The sequence below is a fragment of the Ipomoea nil genome, unplaced genomic scaffold (genome assembly GCF_001879475.1).
Source record: "Ipomoea nil cultivar Tokyo-kokei standard unplaced genomic scaffold, Asagao_1.1 scaffold2580, whole genome shotgun sequence".
NCBI lineage: Eukaryota > Viridiplantae > Streptophyta > Magnoliopsida > Solanales > Convolvulaceae > Ipomoea > Ipomoea nil.
In genome coordinates this window covers 841,159-859,870 of record NW_017619008.1, presented here as the reverse complement: position 1 = coordinate 859,870, position 18,712 = coordinate 841,159, and the positions used below count along the sequence as shown (strand labels likewise).

At 33.5% G+C, this 18,712-nt stretch overlaps 1 protein-coding gene and 1 long non-coding RNA gene across 6 annotated transcripts; one reads left to right on the top strand and one right to left on the bottom strand.

The window, feature by feature from the left end:
• Window positions 1–1,006: 1,006 nt before the first annotated feature.
• LOC109154074 (transcription factor IIIB 60 kDa subunit-like) lies at window positions 1,007–18,139 on the top strand. Of its 5 annotated transcripts, none has more exons than XM_019301952.1 (20): window positions 1,007–1,106; window positions 2,265–2,359; window positions 2,445–2,526; window positions 3,555–3,630; window positions 4,321–4,406; window positions 4,516–4,592; window positions 5,657–5,713; window positions 5,984–6,096; window positions 7,468–7,547; window positions 7,643–7,729; window positions 8,882–8,962; window positions 11,067–11,234; window positions 11,309–11,470; window positions 12,364–12,385; window positions 12,489–12,610; window positions 13,482–13,568; window positions 15,894–16,028; window positions 16,609–16,698; window positions 17,170–17,220; window positions 17,741–18,139. In XM_019301952.1, exons 2-20 carry the CDS (start codon window positions 2,301–2,303, stop codon window positions 17,936–17,938), a joined length of 1,833 nt encoding a protein of 610 aa, XP_019157497.1. In that variant the 5' UTR covers window positions 1,007–1,106; window positions 2,265–2,300; the 3' UTR covers window positions 17,939–18,139. The 5 variants fall into 5 exon arrangements, with proteins under 5 accessions (XP_019157497.1, XP_019157496.1, XP_019157495.1 ...); XM_019301951.1 differs by having other exon boundaries at window positions 12,486–12,610; XM_019301950.1 differs by having other exon boundaries at window positions 12,337–12,385.
• Window positions 2,046–18,014, bottom strand: LOC109154077. Its single transcript, XR_002049648.1, has 3 exons — window positions 17,936–18,014; window positions 9,521–9,531; window positions 2,046–2,056 (listed from the first exon to the last, which is right to left on the bottom strand). It is a non-coding gene; the product is annotated as an uncharacterized LOC109154077 (long non-coding RNA).
• Window positions 18,140–18,712: the final 573 nt, after the last annotated feature.

The following is an 18,712-nucleotide window of genomic DNA, read 5'->3' as shown; positions in this document are numbered from 1 at the left end:
TATTTAGGAATTGATTTGTTTAATATGATTAGCATTAAGTAATGGTTACTTAATTTATTCTTATTCAGCACACACATCCAAGTGTATTTAAATCCCATTTACAACAATCAACACACTATAATCACAAAGCAAGTAAAGTATAATCAAATAATTAAGGTTACGAAAACATGAATTTGTCAGTTTATAAAAAAAAAATAAAAATCCTAGGTCTATGATTAAGTTAATATTTTAGTTAGTTGGTTAAAGATAATCATAGATAATGTGTTCTTGGTCTTTAAATTCAAGAAATTCATACAAATTATGTAGAGATTTAGTGTTATATGAATTATATACACAAAATAAATCGATTAAAAATAAGAAAATTCATACCTGCTTTCTTATGAACTTGAAAATTAGCGAGAAGTCCGAGAACCAGGTTGTCACAAATCAAATTAAACGAAAATACATACTCAAATTAGTGTATTGAGTAATGGTTAGTATATTACATGTTTTTATTTTTGGTAATTAATTACCATTAATATATACATTACGTATGCATATTATCGTTGAAGGTTTATTGTCATGTGATTTTTACCGATAATAAATTATAAAATTTGTTACTTTGTGTCAACATCAACTTTACTACCAAGACTATGTGGTCTAATAGTACTTGAGTTGGACTTCTATTTGGAAGGTTGTGAGTTTGAGCCTTAGTGGAGGTGTTATTGGTTTTTTGTGTTTCCGTAGAGAAAGTATATAAACATCGGCTTTACTTTAATTAATATTTAATATTTGTAACTTTAATTTTTTTTTTTTATAGAGAATTCTATCTTTGAGCTAGATATATAATCTTTTTTTTTTCTGTTGTTTTTCTTATTATTAATATAATATTTTCCCCTTGCATTGCGCGGGACAATATTCAGTTGTAATAGAGATACTAGTATTAAAAAAAAAAAAATCATTTTTCATGATTGCAAACCGACCCTAAATTTACAAGGAATCCAACGCGCGCACGTCCAACTATCGTCCGTTATATTTGGTGCTCCGAAGCCGCCAAAAACCCTACATCATTCACAGAACTCCAAGTAATAACCGGATAAAGACCGGAAAATTATCCAGGTGATTGAGTACGTAATCGCAGGACTTCTATTTTTTTATTTTTGTTCTTTTTTTTGTTTTTTTTTTTTTTCATCTCCTCTGTCGCTGTCTGCCTCTCTCGTCCTCTCCGCGTAGCTTTCCCGTCTCTCCGCCTCTCTGGTTGGTTGTAGCTCTCTCGACTCTCCGCATCTCTGCCTCTCGCTACTGCCTCTCTCTGTCTCTCGTCTCTCGTCTCCTCTCCGTCACTGTCTGTCCTCGCATGGTCGCACCTCTCGGGCTCGCCAGTCGCCAGTCGCCAGTCGCCACCAAGTTCCGGTGACCAGTCGCTGCCTCCATACACGGAAGTCATCACCAAACGCTGAAGTCTCTTCCTCACAACAGGTTCGTAGTTCCTTAGTTCTGGCTAATTATTTTTTACCCTAATTTCCCTAATTTTGATTTAGTTATACCAGAAAACTCCGCCATCTCCGATCTATCTGCTTATCCCCTCTCTCAATTTGTTTTACTAAATTTCTAAATTACAGCTTTTATAATAATAATAATAATTATTATTATTATTATATGAATTATATGAATGTGAGCAGTGAGACAGTGAGTTACTCACGTGAGTAGGCCTAATATTGTTTTTAATGTATGTGTAATGTGCTTTTTGGAATTTTGGATGATTATTTGCTAATTAGAGTTAGTAGTCTGTGATTCTGTGAAGCTTAGTAGTCTGTTGGCATTAATTTATTGCTGATAGGACTTCAAGCTTATGGAGACTTCAAATAAAGCATCTATCCAAACTTTATTTTAATTGACTTGAAAATGTCTCCTTTTTTTGTTCAAACTACTCTTGCAGTGGAATATCACACCATATGATTTCAAGGTACAAAGTAAATTATACTAATTAATTAGTACTGTATATATTTTTAATGCACCATATCATATGGTCTCAAAACTTGCCATTGTTTATTTGTAGGTATTGTATTTATAGGTACTTCTAATTTTGCCATTCTACATGCAATTTAGTTTCTTGTTGATTATCTATAGGCTATAGCTTATGAGCTTATCTGCTAATTAGTACTAGCATAAAATTCCAGAATACATTATACACATTGAAGTACAAGTTTCACCTGTTGGCCACATTTTACCTTTGTTTTTTCGCCCCACTCAAAGAAAATCTTGGCTCCGTCCCAAATTCTCAGGATTTGATTAAGGTTGGGGTGCTTGAACCAAAGATCATGGTGTGGTGTAGCTACTGTGGGAAAAGTGTCCACGCTGACAACGTCGACGGCAGACAGTGAGCCCCTTATCTTTCAATATCTAAAAGCAATTCTTTCCCTTGTCCAACATCTGATGTTTGTTTTTGTTTAATGTTTTGACAGATGCTGTACGCTGTGTGGGAGAGTCCTTAGCGAAGATAATTTTGCAACGGAAGTTACCTTTGTTAAAAATGCAGCCGGACAGGTTTTGCTCTTCTTCCTTAATGTAGGATTACAGGGACGGTATGTGTGTGTGTGTGTGTGTGTGTGTGTGTGTGCGCGCGCGCGCGCGCGTGTGTGTGTGTGTGTGTGTGTGTGCATATATTGCCCATAGACTCCTTTCAATTTTAACATTCTCACCTGTACATGTTTAACTAGACTGGAATACATAATCATATCAAATTTATTGCAATCTGCGTGAATTTTCCCTCCTAAACTTGATGTTGTAGGCAATGTCTGTGGGCATGAGGTTTCTTCTCTGGGTTTATATGGGTTTGGACCAACTGCCAGAGGCCATGAGCCACCTTATTCATTGATTCTGGATATCTGTTGTACAAACAATTTGATTAAGAATCCACTCTGGATAAGGCCCAGTGTTATTAGGTTTTAGTTCTAGCTACCAGGTAGGAATGTGCTTGAGAGTAAAGTCCCCAACCATAAAGTTTCCCACTGTACCTATCCCTATACCTGTGCAAAAGAACTGCTAACACTTTTCCTATAGTATCCCTTGCATGCGTATAACTGGTAATTTTGTATCCCTACTATTGAGCTAGGATTGGCTAGTGACACTGATTGTCCTATAGCAATTTGCAATTTTGCAGTTTTTAGACTTGATTGTAATTTTACTGATCTCAAGTTCTTTGTATTTCATTTCATGGGTTTAATTAAAGATTTTGAAATCCTGAACTCCAGGTAAAAGTGAGAATCTAAATTTATATTCATGAATTGTTGGCAAGCATAAGTGCTTTTTTAAGGATGGTATTATGTATGTATGTATTTATACATCTAATACATAATATCCTGTCCTGCAACAAATGAAATCTGAAGTCCTTTAGTTGAAATATTTTTGTTAAGATTGAAATGGTATGAATAGACATCCCATAAAACTGATAGCAAGATTCATTAATTAATCTGGTTGTTTCAGTTAAACAAGGATTTTTTTTTTTTAAGTTGCATTTATGCATAAAATGTTAAACATGTGTGCTATTAGAACTAACTTACATTTATCTCCAGAGTCAAATGTCTGGGAATTTTGTAAGGACTGTGCAAAGTAATTTCTCAGCTTCACGTGATAGAACACTTCGGGAAGGTATCATATGTGATATTGTTTGTTTTGCATTCGATGATGAACAAATATTAGTTCACTTTGTATTGTTCAGAACAAGTATATTCTCATTATGATTTTCACAAACTAGCAGTTCGTGTCATGATGAAATGCTTTTGTATATTGTTAATGTTGGCATTATATGGCTAGAGTGTTCATCTTTGCACACCATGCTATTTCAAATGCATATATTTCTTTATAAGTTAGAGTGACCAGGTCATACTGAAATTTTCCATTTGTAGAATAGTACATAAAGAAATATCTTTGTAGGGTATGAATGTATGATATAAAGAAATTGCTTTCATTGGTCATTTGTCACATTGTGAACTGACCCATTTTATACTTTAATCCTTGAGTTTGACTTCATAGATAAATTATCTTCATTTAATGGAAACATTATTGATGCCAAAGTATTGTTACCAAGAAACATTTGGTGAAATCAAAGACAGATATTAAATAACTGATAGATAATGGCAATTCTAATGGTCAATAATTACTTTCAATGTTGCTTTCATAAGATCCTAAGCTTCAATTCTATTGGTCTTAAAGCACTTTTGAATTGCGAATCTAGTGTTTCTTCAAACTTCAGCAAATAGAGTCCTTATTTGTACTAATGCTCATTTCTAAACTGATGTCTTTTTTATCTAATCTTCTTCCCTCTGGTGACTCTTGCAGCTTTTGAAGGTATAGATAGCATGTTATATGCACTGGGGATTGATGGTGGTGATTCTATAGCTAATCCTGCTTTAAGATTTTATACGGTATGATTTGTGATGTTGTGTCATAGTAAATAATCTATATGCACCTTTGCCCTCATATTATTATCAACCATTGGGTGGTTTAATCCTTAAAATGATCTTTGATGCACAGATAGCACTTGAGCGGAATTTCACCAGGGGACGTAGGAAGGAACAAGTTCAGGCAGCTTGTCTTTACATTGCTTGTAGGTGAGGCATTCTAGTTTTTCTTCTTGTATATTTTGTTGGTAGGGTGTTAGATGTTCCATTAGAGGACAACTTTATCATGAGTAATAAAGTTATTGAATAAATGAAAGCAAACTTTTTAGAACTGAACTTGTTAATGAATTTGAGTGATGCGGAGGTTGAAGATATTATTCTTCTCTTGCTTATAGTTATGTTTTGAATCTCTGTCACATCCTTTCTTTTAAGGTTTTGCTTTAAATTATTTAATTGTATTATTTCTTCTCTTTTCTCCCTTGCTTTCAATCAAGCCTTCCAAGTATCACTGATTTAAACACCTAAAGTCTGCTCTATTATTGAAGTCTTTAGTGGTCCTTATTCATGACTACTTAATAGCAACAACATTTTACAACTGCTAAGGGTTAATACCAGATTGCTATATCATAAAGAGACAGCATTAGGAGCCCATTCCTGTTCCTTTATGCATAAACACTGGATTTGTGAGGATTTATCTTTTGATCTTTTTGTAAAGTACGTGCCAGGGTTTAGTATTTAGACACGAGAACAGTTTTGTAGAATGTCAGTCTATCAATGACTTATTCTATGAACCAAGCATGCTTCAAATGAATTCCATATAAATGCGCAAAATTATTCTTTTGGATTCAGTATAATGCCTAGTGGATGTTCATTCCAATTTCCTTCCGTTTTTGACCTGCAGATGGTCACAGATCTTTACTTGATACATTTAAAGAATCTTGTCTCTTTCATTTGTTTTCTACTTCCCCTACTTAATGAAAATGGTTTCCTTTAGATCATATTTTGGGGGAACCATTCATTCACTGTAAAGATGTAAGCCCATGAAAGAGGGATTAAGTGGATTAGAATTGATAAGGTGGTGAGTTGCAGAAGGCTTTTGCCAACGGAACAATATCATAACATAAGTTCTAAATTTAAAAAAAAATAAAAATAAAAAAAGAAAATGGTTCTTTCTTTGGTTGAGTGGAGTCAGGGAACTGTAATATCTATCGGATTTTTGTTACAGATGAAGCTTGTCTTTCCTTACTAAATCATTTTGTTTATTGTTTTTGCAGGGAAAAGAAAAAGCCATTTCTTCTCATCGATTTTTCTGAGTACTTGAGGATTAATGTGTACGTTAGCTTTCCTACAGACTTCTAATGCTTTTATCCTAGGAAAAATCAAAATAGTTCATTTTCAGCTTCTTTAGATTCTGATTGTCCTATTATGTAATCTAGTATATTTGTATAAATAAGTTTTGTTTTCACAATTCATTTGAACTACAACAATGCCAACATAGGGTTATGCAAATGGAGATCAGTACTAAGTACTGATTTATTATTTTTAAAGGATTATTGAAGTTTTTTTTACCTCATTTTGCTTTTCCTGCCCTTGAATTGCAGTTATGTATTAGGTGCTGTCTTCTTACAGCTTTGCAAACTTCTAAGCCTTGAGGAGCACCCAATTGTTCAAAAACCTGTAGATCCTAGCCTTTTCATTCATCGATTCACTGATCGTAAATAACTATCCTGACATCTTTACTATTCAAGTTTGTTATTACTCATGTGATTATTTACTTATTCCTCCTCTACTCTGTGCCTCTTGACTGAAACAATGATTATTTTGCTGCAATTTTGTTTTTTTCTGGACCTTGGATGGGGTTTGCTCTTGATCTCACAAAGTGAAAAAAGGTTTATCAGAATTTAAATGAAACATTTAAGTTAAAATCAATTGACTCGAACTAAAAGTTAATGAGTTTGTCTCTTGAATATCCAGTTTCTCAATTAATACTTTATAATATACTTATATACTTGATTTTATTTGACGACTTAGCTAGCAGACATTGCCATTTGTTTATCTGAGGTAAATAGGGAATTTTTTTGTGTGAAATTTAGTATATGAAATTCAATGGACAAGTGTTTTACCATAAAAGAATTTATCCCCCTTTCCGGATATGGATTTTATCAAATTTTATTAATCAATAAAAATAATGTAACTAATTTGAATTATATAGAATAAATTGCTTCTAAAATCCTATGTTTAATTTATCCATTCCAAAAAGTATGATAAACATAGAATGTCATCCCAATGTCAAAATTTTCCTTCTAAGAACACAGACAATACCAAAGGGCTTTGTTCAGATAAGACAAATGGGTATAATTTATTTATTTTGAGAGGTAGAAACTAGAAAATAAATTAAAAAGACTAACAAGAACCCCAAATGTTCCAATGGTGTAAGGCTTAATATCAATATGTAAAAAACGTAATATTTACTGTTAACCAAGTGAAACAGGATTACTGTTTTCACTGTTTTACCTATTAAATAAATGGTTGCACTGTTTCCTATTAATGGTATATGAATAATTGTTAAATTGAAGTATAGATCTGCTCAGCTAGATGTCACTTCACAATTCACTACAGGAGGGAAGATATTTGACAGGGAACTGTGTCCCACAAATGGTAGTAGCTTTTGAGAATTAAAAATGAAATCAAAACTTCATATGGTTTGCATCCTCAATCTTCTGTTTGTGACTTGTTTAGTCAGGTTTCCTGAATGCTTTTTAATTGAAAGTGGTGCTTTAATTTTTTTTTAAAAAATCCCCGTGTGTAGTTGAAGATTATGAAGCATGACTTAGCACTATATATTTTTAACAACATGGAGTTCCTTAGAATTGTTTGCGATATATATTGGCTGCTGTTATCAGTACTCGTTAAAAGAATTTTTTTCCTTTCTTTTAGTTGCTGGATAAACAGGAATAGCTTGTTTTATTTTGTTGTTTTCTGAACCTTGCATAAACAGGAATATACTCTTTAAAGAATATATTGGCTGCTGCCATCAGTCTTGCATAAAGTTTATAACTTGAATTTCTTTCACCACATTGTGTAGGTTTATTTGGTGAGAGGAAGCCAAATGTTTCCAGAACTGCCCTTCATATTGTTGCTAGTATGAAGCGAGATTGGATGCAGGTTAGGTATCTTTGTTGTTTAAGTTGATATCTATACTTGTATACAAGGCTACTAAATTAAATTCAACTTCTTTATGGCGCTAAAATTGTTTGTAGACAGGGAGAAAACCGAGTGGGTTATGTGGAGCTGCACTTTACATAGCTTCTCTTTCATATGGACTGAAGCGTTCCAAGTTGGAGATTGTAAGTAACAGTTAGCTAGGTCATATCCTGGTGTTTGTTAGAGCTTTGATTAGATATAGAGCTAAAGATTTTTCTCCTTTATTATGCCTTTATCTCAATGGCTGCTTGTTTTTTGATGATTTATAGCTCTCATCGTGGAACTTATAGAGTTTCTGTTCTCTCAGATTTCAAAATTGTGTACATATTTTAGAAGTTTGATGATCATGAATGTTTGTTTCTCTTGATTTCTAAGTTTTCATAGTCTGCTGAAATTTATCTTGTGGAAATATACTGTTGGAACTCTGGGTGGAATTCCTACAATACAATCACTCTTCTTTAATTGTTTTTGCTCACATTCTTTTATATTCTTCCTAAAACACTGGACACCAGTTTTTTGTGCTGTCACTTGATGTTCTGAATCCTATAGATCATTCCTGTTCTTATATCCTACACGCTACCAATTCAAATCCCTACACCAATCACACCAGAGCTAAATTATTTCCTTTGCTAAATATTCCAAAACAGTGAGTGGGGTGAGTAATAATGAGTTGGCAGTTGAATTGTAGAATTTTAAGCTATAAGCATATGGTAGTAAGAAAGCATTCAATTACATATTTTTGTGGCCATGATTTTAGTAACAAGGATTTGGATCCTACTATTGCATCTTGACTCTTAGGTGGATTCTTAACTCTTAAGATGAATCCATGAAGGCACTTATTAACTTGTTCAACTTTTATTAATTTGTTTAAATTTAAGCTATCATTATTTTGAGCAACTTTAGATCAAAATTTCAGTTGCTATTTCTATTTTATAGCTGCCTTTCGTTCTCCATGTGTTGCATAAAATTTGAGTTGGGCGCAAGTGCAATTTGTCAAGAAGAAAAATGAAACAAAAAAGTCAGGTTCATGAACCTTACCAACATTCCCATTGTTCTTCAAAATAATACTTGAGAAAGTAAAGCAACACTGCAACACAATGTATTATGTGGATTTCACTTGTGGAATGAAATTTAAGGCATACAACATTTTTTGTATATGAATTTTCTTCATTGAAAATTTCTGTTTACACTACATTTTTCTTTACTTTACAAGTAGAGTACTCTTAACTTCATTGCTTTGGTGTTTGTAGATAGATGATAACGAATAATTATGGCTTTCTAATGTTTGCTAACAGATCAAGGTTGTGCACGTTTGTGAAGCTACATTGACAAAGCGTTTAATTGAATTTGAAAATACAGATTCTGGGAGCTTAACGGTATGTTCAAAGACTAATTGGTTGGTGAAGCTGATATTTTGCAAATAACAGTTTTATCTGTACATTTGTAAATTCCCAATACTATTTACATTTGCCACTATGCTATTATTGGTGTTGCTCTTTTTTGTTTTATTTGTTTATTTTTATTTTTTGGTTGAAGAGAGCCCAGTAGTTGCATCAATAGGCTCATTGGTTAAGGAGCAAATTTGCATCACCAATTGTTGGAGGTCATCTATGTGTATGTGTATGTGTTAAAACTATAATTTTTACATTATCATTCTTAAATTTAATGTTTATTAAATGGGTATTTAACTGAAGGACCAAATTTGGAACAAAATCAATAGTCAAGGGACCATTTATGGTCATATTGAAAGTCGAGGATGAAAATTGGTAAAGATCAATAGTCAAGAGACCATTTATGGTCCAATTGAAAGTCAAAGGATAAAAATTGGTAAATGGGGTGGTCAATAGTCAAGGGACCATTCCTGGAATTAAACCTAAAATATATTACTCCATACTAACTACAAAAGTTCCCTTCAAAACAGATGCCTTTGCTACTGATTGTATTTCTAACACTTAAATTCATATCAAAACCATGAATGTAGCCAAACAGAAAATTGAATGTGGAAAACATAACTGAGAGGAGACCAATGGTTTCATGTCCTAACATAGTTATTTTCCCTTAAGCCAAGAAGTTGACTTAGCATGATACTGTCTGTCTGTCTCTCATAACAGAAGCCTCTCTTAAAATAGAAGCTCTCTCTTGTGAAATTGGCCATGGTTTTTAGAATAGAAGACCTCCCTCTTGTTAAAGTGGTCATATAATGCATACAGCTAGCCTTCAAAGTTCAGAGCCGTCTAAAAGATGATCCTTTAACTGAGAGGAGCCCAATGGTTTCATGTCCTAACAGAGTTATTTTCCCTTAAGCCAAGAAGTTGACTTAGCATGATGCTCGCTCTTATAAAAGAAGCCTCTCTTAGAAATTAGAATAGAAGCTCTCTCTTGTGAAACTGGCCATGGTTTTAAGAATAGAAGACCTCCCTCTTGTTAAAGTGGCCAGATAATGCATACAGTGTCCTTGCCAAATGGCTGGCAGATTTCTGAACCTTTTTGAGTTCTGCAACTGGTAAAGTTGTGAAGTTTCCAGCCATCATGTTTTTGATTTTGTTCAGTGGTTCTGGTTCACTTTTTATGAATCAGCATATTAAAAAAAGGTAAAAAAGTATGTGCACAAGTTCTAGGGAGTTTCAAGATTTATATCTGAGAGATTCTTAATAATAATTTAACTAAATTTACTTCAACCCTGAACTTGTTTCTTTCTATTTTTTGAAACTTATAGGTGAACCTCTGCTTTAGGAAACTTATAGGGGCTGCATCTTATTTGAGTCTTCTTATATGTGAAGTTTACTCATCATTGTTACTGATAGAGGTGTCAAATTGGAGTGTTAGGGTGGATTATGGTGACATCCTTTCTCCTTGCACCATTTATCCTTAGTTTTTGTCCTTATTCTTTTCATGCCTTTGCTGCATTACATATATATATATATTAACAAGACAACAAGAGTAAAAAAGGAAAAGATTTGACTAACAAAAAGTAGAAGAGAAAATGTTGCTTTAAATTCTGCATGCTCTCGTGCAGTTGCCAAAAAGTAGCAGTAGAGCTGCTGCAGTTGGGAGGGTGTGGTGAAAGAGGATCTAAAGTTGAAATGGGATTTTGTCTTTTTAAAATTGGTTAGTTGTTTAGTGGGTGATTGATTTAACTCACTAGACTAGATAAAATGCCTTTTAAACGAGTTATCTATTAATGCCCCATTTCTTTATAGGGGTGCGCACCCAAATGCATCTACAGTGGTAAGATTGAGTTAAGAATTGGGTTTGGCCTGAAATTGGCACCTCTACATGTAGGTTGTCAAATTAATGCCCCTAAAAGTACCGAACTTTTTTATTTTTATTTTTTCATACTATCAATCCCTTTGATTTGTCATAAGATTGAGATTGGCAAGTGGATCTTACCTTCTTGACCTTTGCAACTGCATGATGCATATACTTGTTTTTGAAGTGGATTTATTGATTAGTTTATTCTTATATATTTCCTTTAACTAGATTGAGGAGTTCAATACAAGAGCTGTGGAGCTTGAGAAAGAGCAGAGGCTGATGACAGTTCAATTCCCAGTGTCAAAAGAATCTGGAATAAGTGAATTACTTTGTGAACACAAAGGGAGTGGGATACCTCCCTTTGCCCATGGCCTTTGTGAAAGCTGTTATACTGATGTAACACCTTGTTTCCTTGGCTTCAAACTTTGTAGCATGACAGCCCTTTGAATTACTTACAATTGTTTTTGCAGTTTATAACAATTTCTGGTGGGCTTGATGGGGGATCAGAACCTCCAGCTTTCCAACGGGCTGAGAAAGAAAGGCTGATGGCAAAGGAAGCTGATGATGATGATCGTGACCTTTTAGATTATGTCACATCTACTGAAGCAGAGAACAACTACAAAAATGTGACGGTACTTGGTGTTGCTATTTGTTTACTGTTTGTCTATTCTTGTTCTGGATCTAGTAAAACATGCATGCAATTCTGTTTTATTTCTGTTTTAATAGGGTGATTGTGGGACACTATATTTCATCTGTTTCTACTTTATGGATTCTACATTCAATATTTTGCATTACTTTCTAGTAAAGATGTAAGTCTATTTAGTGCAAACACTCATTTGAAGCAATATTATTTGGATGCATTGTTCATTATCTTCATTTTTAAATGTGAAGCAACATTATTTGTATGCATTGTTCATTATCTTCATTTTTAATGGTGGATAATAAACGTAAATTTATGAACATCAAAACTATGAATGTATGGATATCAGAGATAATTGATGTACAAAATTTTGGAATTTTTGTTAGGAGCGCATTATTTGATTTCATTTTCCTTTCCCATATCATGCACTGTGCAGGAGAATTGCACACAGGGCCCAATCCTTTTTAACTTTAGATAGTAACCCTTGGTGAACTTAATATTATGCTATAAAAAAAGACCCTAAACTTTTATTCACAATGTTATTCCTAGTACTAGCTTTGTTGCTTTCATTAATTTTCATGATTGTTCATGGAAGACTTCTCTAGTCATTCTCATAGAATGCCAAATCAGTTCATTCAGATGTTGTGTGCTAGAGGATCTTTCTTGAAGAGTAGTTATTAAGAAAGATAGGTAGCTCAAAGGCTCGTGTTGGGTTGGGTGTATCTGACTTAGCCTTAGTTGTGTTGAGATGATTTGAAAAATATGTACTTGTTTTTAAGTTTTTGGCTTGCTGCACTTCTTCTCATTTCATTTCTTTTTTCATTCTCTTCACAATATTCTGCAAATGGAAATGTTCAGAATGCGAATGCAAATGAAACCTTGCAGGGAAAGGAGCATGAATTGATGGGTAGGCCATAATCAAATTCTTTAGATTATTAATAAAACCAAAATTTGTTATGAATGCTTGATCCACATATAAGTGTGAAAACCTATACACTTGTCTATAGCAGGTGTTGCTTCCACATCTGGAGCTATGCAGGATGACACTGTTGATAAGTCACATGGAATTGATGATATTAATTCAAAAGGTTCTGATGAGTCGGAAAACTTGTCTGATATCGATGATAGAGAGGTATAGAGTGTCTCTTTTGCATTTATTTTTTTGGTATTGTATGAAAGGCTTGTTTATGTGGTTTCATCTTAATTTCATATAAGGATCACTATAACAGTGCAATGAAATTGACATTGCAGTTTAATTGTTTTGTGGTGTACTCTCCTCTAGTCTGTAGTTGATTTTTGGGGCATAAGAAATAGAATGAATCAATTTTTTGTGCTTTCATGGTTAACATGTATTGCAAGCAAGTTTCTTGATCAGCATAATGGTTTTTTCCTAATTTTAACTGTGTTTCAATGGTAGAATAGTATTTTGTTTTTGTGTTTTAATAAATTGCCACTAGAATCTAGCATACATCTGTTATTATGTCATGCCCTGTCTTTTTCTTATATATTTATTTGCTATAGGATGTTCTCTATTTAATCTTCCTATTGTGCTATGTTTGAGTTTTCAATGAACTATGTTTGAAAGAAACCTTTGAACTGCATAAAAAGTATCTGTTGGAGTGTGATCATATGAAATTCCCGTTAGAGCACCTGAAGTGAACCATTTTAATACTGCCAACCATTAAATTTAATTTCGGTTCTACCTTTTGAAGCCTCATCTGCGCCACTCAGATTATTTTATTGCAAGGAATTAGTGTGCCATAAATTTTGACATTTTGTCCTGTCATTTTCTACTCGCCACTTTGTTACTTATTCAATTGTTAATCAATTTCTTTTATAACTTTGATAAATAAAGATGTCCTCTTAAATTTGATTGACAGTTTTATAGCTTTTCTCTCAGTATTAAACTCTGCTCATATTTCTGGGCATGTGTTAATAATTTTCTGCGGTTTGGTTTGATAAATTTGTCACAACCATCATGCACAACATGCAATGCTGGACAGGTTGACACATATCTATTTCAAAATGATGAGGAGGCAAAGCACCTCAAGAAGATTATTTGGGAGAAAAATAATAGAGAGTATATTGAGGTGATTTTACATATCTTGTTTCTTTTTCCATTTATACACGCCCGTGAAGAGTATTTCTTGCTTTTTATAAAGATTATTTTTGGTTAGGAATTGAAAATCTCTATGATCACAGCAGTTTCATTTAATTTGGGTTATTTGGCTCAAGGCCTGGAATGCAATTTTAATGATGGTCTCGTCTCCCAACTAAGCTGTTTCTCTGTTCTAGTAGAGACATGCCTGCATAATGATGCATAGCATGCTATACCAAGTAAATAACAAAAGAAAACATATTAAAGATATATTTTGATTAGTTATATAGGGGATGTTGCAATTATTTTTTGTTCATGTAATTGGATGTATTCATTCATTTCATTGGTCTCAGGTAGTACTATTTACTCACAGTATTGATCAAAAAGAAAATTTTAAAAATTATAGGAATAAGGGTCAAATAGGCCATCCAACTGCACAAGATAATGCAATTAGGCCACTGAACCTAAAAAATCAACAATCAGGTCCCTAAACTAACCAATTTCAAACAAATCTTCCAATTTGTAGGTTTCCAACAGGTTAACAGGTCATCCTCCCAAATTAATTATTTTTTTAAAAATAAAATTTAAAAATTAATTATTTAAGTAATTAAAAAAAAAAAAGAAATAGAAACGGCCGGAGACGAAGAAACTTCTTCGTCTCCGGCCAGTTTCTTCGTCTCCACGGCCGGAGACGACGATTTCTTCGTCTCCGGCCATGGAGACGAAGAGTTTCTTCGTCTCCATTGCCGGAGACGAAGAGAACTCTTCGTCTCCGGCCGTGGAGACGAAGAAACCTTCTTCGTCCCCATGGCCGGAGACGAAGAAACTCTTCGTCTCCGGCCGTGGAGACGAAGAAACCTTCAAATTGGATGAATTGTTAGAAATTGGTTAGTTTAGGGACTCGATTGTTGGTTTTTTGGGTTCAGTGGCTTAATTGTATTATTAGGTGCAGTTCGATGGCCTATTTGACCCTTATTCCAAAATTATATTAATGGTCAAATTTACTTTTATTCCAGCACCTTTAAGATTGCAAGTGTTGCTTCCTTTACTATTTATGCCTTTATGGACATGTACATTTGTACAAAAGATCCAAGTTGCCAATTTGTATAATAAACAGGTGTTTGAGTAGGGAGATGAAGCGGGGTATTCAAAAAATTGAATTCACTACAAAACTTTTTGAGACTTCAGCTTGCTAGCCTTTCTTATCTGCAAACTAACAATTTTGTGGGGAAGCAGAATAGGCCTCTTTGAGATCTGTACTACCATTGAGAGAGACTTGAGAGGAAGACCATACATTTTGCCTTGCTAGCAAAGAGGGCAGCTTGAAATGAAACTCATTCATTTTTATCTGCTTATGGTTTAAACGAGTAATAAGATTTGTTAAGTTATTTTATTCACTTTTATTTTGGATATAAATATAAATATATAAAATTGCTTATAGGATGTTGAATATTTGTGGGAGCTTTTTATTTATTTATTTATTATTATTGTTATTATTATTATTATTATTATTATTATTATTATTTTTTATGTGGAAGACTGGAAAGAGAACATAAAAAAAACTATTATTATCATTTTGTTTTATGGCACTTTCCAATAAGGTAATAATATCTTTTGAAGAATCCATGAGACAAGCACTCATAGGATTTTGGTTGTTAAAGTTGTTTCCAATTAGTTTACTGTTCAATTTGAGTAATGTTATGTATGAGTAGTATTATACTTCCTCTTTTTACTCCCAACATGGCATGCTGGTCGACTCAAGAAAAAGGGGAGCCGTTAGTTTTTTTTCTTTTTCATTTCTTGTCCCAATGAAATCAGGATATGGCAGGAGTATACTTAACATTTTCTGTTATGAGTTCAATAAATTCTTTTTGGAATATAAATTTCAGAAAATAAATGAATAAAATCATTTGTAGCTTTCATATATTGAATTGGTCCTATAAGGCTATATTCACTGTCCTTGAGTTGAGCAGAAAATTCGTACATCCTTTTTATAATATTGTTCTTTTTGTGAAAGTGTGGAACCTTTTTTGTGTATTGTTCTTTTTTTTTTTTTGGGTGTAAATAACGAGGTGGTCCGGGTTTTTCTCTGTCTGTTTAACGGTCTAGGTCCACCCGACTAATCCCCGTTCACGGGAGCTGGCCCAAGGGGAATCGTCACTTGTGGGAATTGAACCCGGGTTATCCCAGAATTCTTCCCCACAAAGAGAGCTCATTTTCCACTTGAGCTACTCCGTTGGGTATTTTTTTGTATTGTTCTCATTAAGCAATAGATACCTCCATATGAAATTGATATTTTTTTCTCTTATAATTATAGGAACAAGCAGCCAAAGAAGCAGCTGCATTAGCTTCCAAAAAGTTTTTCGAATCCAGTTACACCTGCCCTGAGGAAATGGAAGCTGCACAGAAGCTTGCTGCTGCAGCTGCAGCTGCTGTGGCAAAGTCAAAAAAGGTTCTACTTTCGTAGCATGTTGCTGTGATTATTATTAAGGGCTTGTTGGTAAAATATAAAATGCTTAAAATCTAAAAAATTAAACACTATAACTAAGATATTTTACAACAAATAGTCAAACCTTGATTAGCTATAGCACTGAGAAATGAATCTCATTAATTCAAAATGCACTTATTTGGTGTGCATACAATTGTTAGTGAATATTTTTCTAAACTTTTTTTAGCAACCAAAATGCTTGATTATCCACTCTTGATGCAACCAGGTTCCTGTTTTTAATTTTCTCAAAGAGTTCCTTGAGTTTCAGCGTCTTCTCTGTAATTCCAATCTGTGGCCACACTGTTGTTTCTTGATCACACTTCTCAGCATTATACATTCCACAATTGACTTCTTCTAGAACTTCCTTTCCAAGATAGTTAATTATTCACAGTTCAAACTGCTTGTGTTGACCATGATGCACCTTTCATTGTTATTATTCATTTCTGCCATGGTATGGAAAAAAAAAAAAAACAAATAATAACTTCAGGTTTCTTCAAAGTGGATTCAAGTTGTAGACTAATAGACAACTCCGAACTTTTTGCAGGAGAAGCAACAGCGAAGAGCTGCAGAATTGAGGAACTCTGGTCCTGCCAAAACTGCAGCAGAAGCTACTCAACAAATGTTGAGTAGAAAGGTACTATATAGATATCAGAGAAATAGAATTTTATGAATAAAAAAAGGTGTTAGCATTAATTTCATTGCCTGATATGGTTTAACAATTTTGAAAAGGAAGCTTTTATTACTTTACCTGACGAGTAACAGTCTTGAATTCGCGGATGTTTTGTTCATTTTACATTTCATGTCTGTTTCTGAGAATATTCTTTTTGGGCGTGAATATAAAAATAATTATATTGGCATATGTAATGCCATCCTTGTGCCACATAATGGAGAATGCGTGAAATATGGTAAAAGCTAACCATGATTCTCATTCATTTTTATCCAATTGCTTTCTCTTTTATATAGCACTCCTGCTAAGATCCTTTCATCAATGTATCGCATACTGCTCAGCCCATGTGTATTTGTCATTGTTTTCTGTCATTCACATGTGTATGTCTAATATATATATATATACTCTTATTCTATTATTTAATGTTCATTAATGCAGAGGAACTCTATAGTCAACCACGATGTATTGGACACACTTTTTGATGAATCTGTACGTATTCCTGCCAACTACAAGTTTTATTTGCTGCTGCATGAAGTTCCCTCCTTCCTGCTCCACCCAACTTATTTTGCTTACATTTCTCATCTTTCATTGGCATCCATTCTATGGGTTGTGACTTGTGTGATGTTCACAATATTTTAGACGTCTGCTTGATGCAATGCTATATCGAATTTCTAAGGGCTGTAAACAAGAAAATATTAAAATTTTAAAACCAGGAAATTGATGCATCACTATGATGTTGTCCGTTGTTTTAGTCAGAAGTATGAAGTATTTCTTATATTGCGTGAAATATGAAGTGATATGAGCCTATGAGGTTGATCAAAGGGTAAACCATATTTATGTGGAGACTAATGGGAAAAGAAAAGTGATTGAATTTTGCTGCACATTTACATTTATGTTGAATGCCCTTGAGAAAAAAAGCAATTCTAACAGTGGTACTTTTATGTTTAATGTTTAATGTTTTTTTTTTTTTTTTTTTTTTTTTTTTTTTGGGGCTTATTTTCCATGACAGCCACTTCCTGCCAATCCCAAGAAAAGTCGAAATGACTCAGACGCCAATGAAGGTAGAAACCTGAAAGATAACAAACTTGATCCTGTTACAGAGGATGGCGGAGAAGAATGGATGGGTGGAGAATATGACAACGATGTAAATTATACAGAACAGGAAGCCTATGATTATGATGAACAATATGGTTTTGAAGAGTACTAAATAATGTACAGGTATTCACTTATACTCATTTTTTCCTTCCAAATTGAGGTTGCAAGGTCGGGAGGCTCTAACAAATAGGATACTGGAGCATAGGTGTTACTACTCATGATAGCGCTTAGTAATCTGTCAATAACCTCATTTGTTTTATTAGAGACACAATAATTTAATTAGAATTTTGTAATTTTAAATATTTTTTTTTCCCCTTTCATTGTTTGGTAGGGGAAAGAAGTTGATTGTTTAGAGAATATGAATATTTACGCCTGTTATACTCACTTTATAGTTTATGAATATAACATTAAAATGTTGTTTTCAGGTGATTTTCGTATACTTATTCAATTAGTTCAATAAAATATATTTAATAATTTTAAATCCACAGTTCTTGTACAGTTTTGTGTCAGAGTTATATACGAGCATACATAAGTGAAGTTTTTTTTTTTTTTTTTTGGTTAAGGGGTTTTGTAAATGTGATTAGGAAAGAGAAAAGAAAAGGAGAAAAAAAAAATTGATCTGACACTTAAAAAAAGGTTTTTAACGCGCTAGTCGGCGTGTGCATTGTACGTGCCCCGCTTGGCTTTGCTATGTGCGAAATGTGTACAATTTCTCTTGTTTCTTTGATCAAAACACTGTTTCAAAAATTTGTTTTTGCAGAAGGAATTATTTTTTCTTTCTTACTCTCTCTTCACCATGTCATCACTCACAGTTCCAAAAATCACTAAATATGCACTGATTCTGGTGCTTTATGTTTGTTTTAAAGAAACATTAAAGGTGAAAGTA